At 54.0% G+C, this 500-nt stretch overlaps 1 protein-coding gene across 1 annotated transcript; it reads left to right on the top strand.

Annotated features, from left to right (window-relative positions):
- Positions 1 to 208: 208 nt before the first annotated feature.
- PPTG_25006 (hypothetical protein) lies at positions 209 to 360 on the top strand (the record flags this gene model as incomplete). The annotated part of the gene is made up of 1 exon (XM_008919131.1): positions 209 to 360. A coding segment is annotated over one exon (150 nt), but the record flags the coding sequence as incomplete, so codon positions are not given.
- Positions 361 to 500: the final 140 nt, after the last annotated feature.

Genomic DNA, 500 nt, shown 5'->3' with positions numbered 1-500 from the left:
CTTCGAAAAGCTGAAGGTACTGGTCGGAGAGGCAGAAACTCAGACGAATGTCGAGACCAAGTTGGAAGTCGCGCTGACTCACCTCCCTGGATCGGCTTCGCCGACTGGATCGTCCCAACATTCGCACTATGCGTCAGCGACCTCGATGGCCGACTCAGACACCTCGGAAAGAGTCGAGCGAATGCAGCTTGGCCCTTAAGGGGCCGCGATGTTGCAAACCAGATCGCAGCGTGTAGCGAACGTGATTCCCACGGCAGACGTTCCTGTGGCAGCTAGCAGATCGAACGAAAATCCAGACAGATTGCAGACGTTCTTCAACTCGGCGATGGAACGCTTCTTGAAGGACACAGGGGACGCCCGGTACGCTTTGCTTCACTTTCGATGCTGGTCATGACGTACCTCGCATCACTGAGTCGCTTTTGAAGGTTCGTAATGTTAGTGGTACACTAGTGGTGCAAGGCAAAACTCACCAACAACCTTGATGTGATCAGGTAGTCCAG

Source organism: Phytophthora parasitica (genome assembly GCF_000247585.1).
Source record: "Phytophthora parasitica INRA-310 unplaced genomic scaffold supercont2.523, whole genome shotgun sequence".
Lineage (NCBI taxonomy): Eukaryota > Oomycota > Peronosporomycetes > Peronosporales > Peronosporaceae > Phytophthora > Phytophthora nicotianae.
This window is presented reverse-complemented; position numbering and strand designations above follow the sequence as displayed.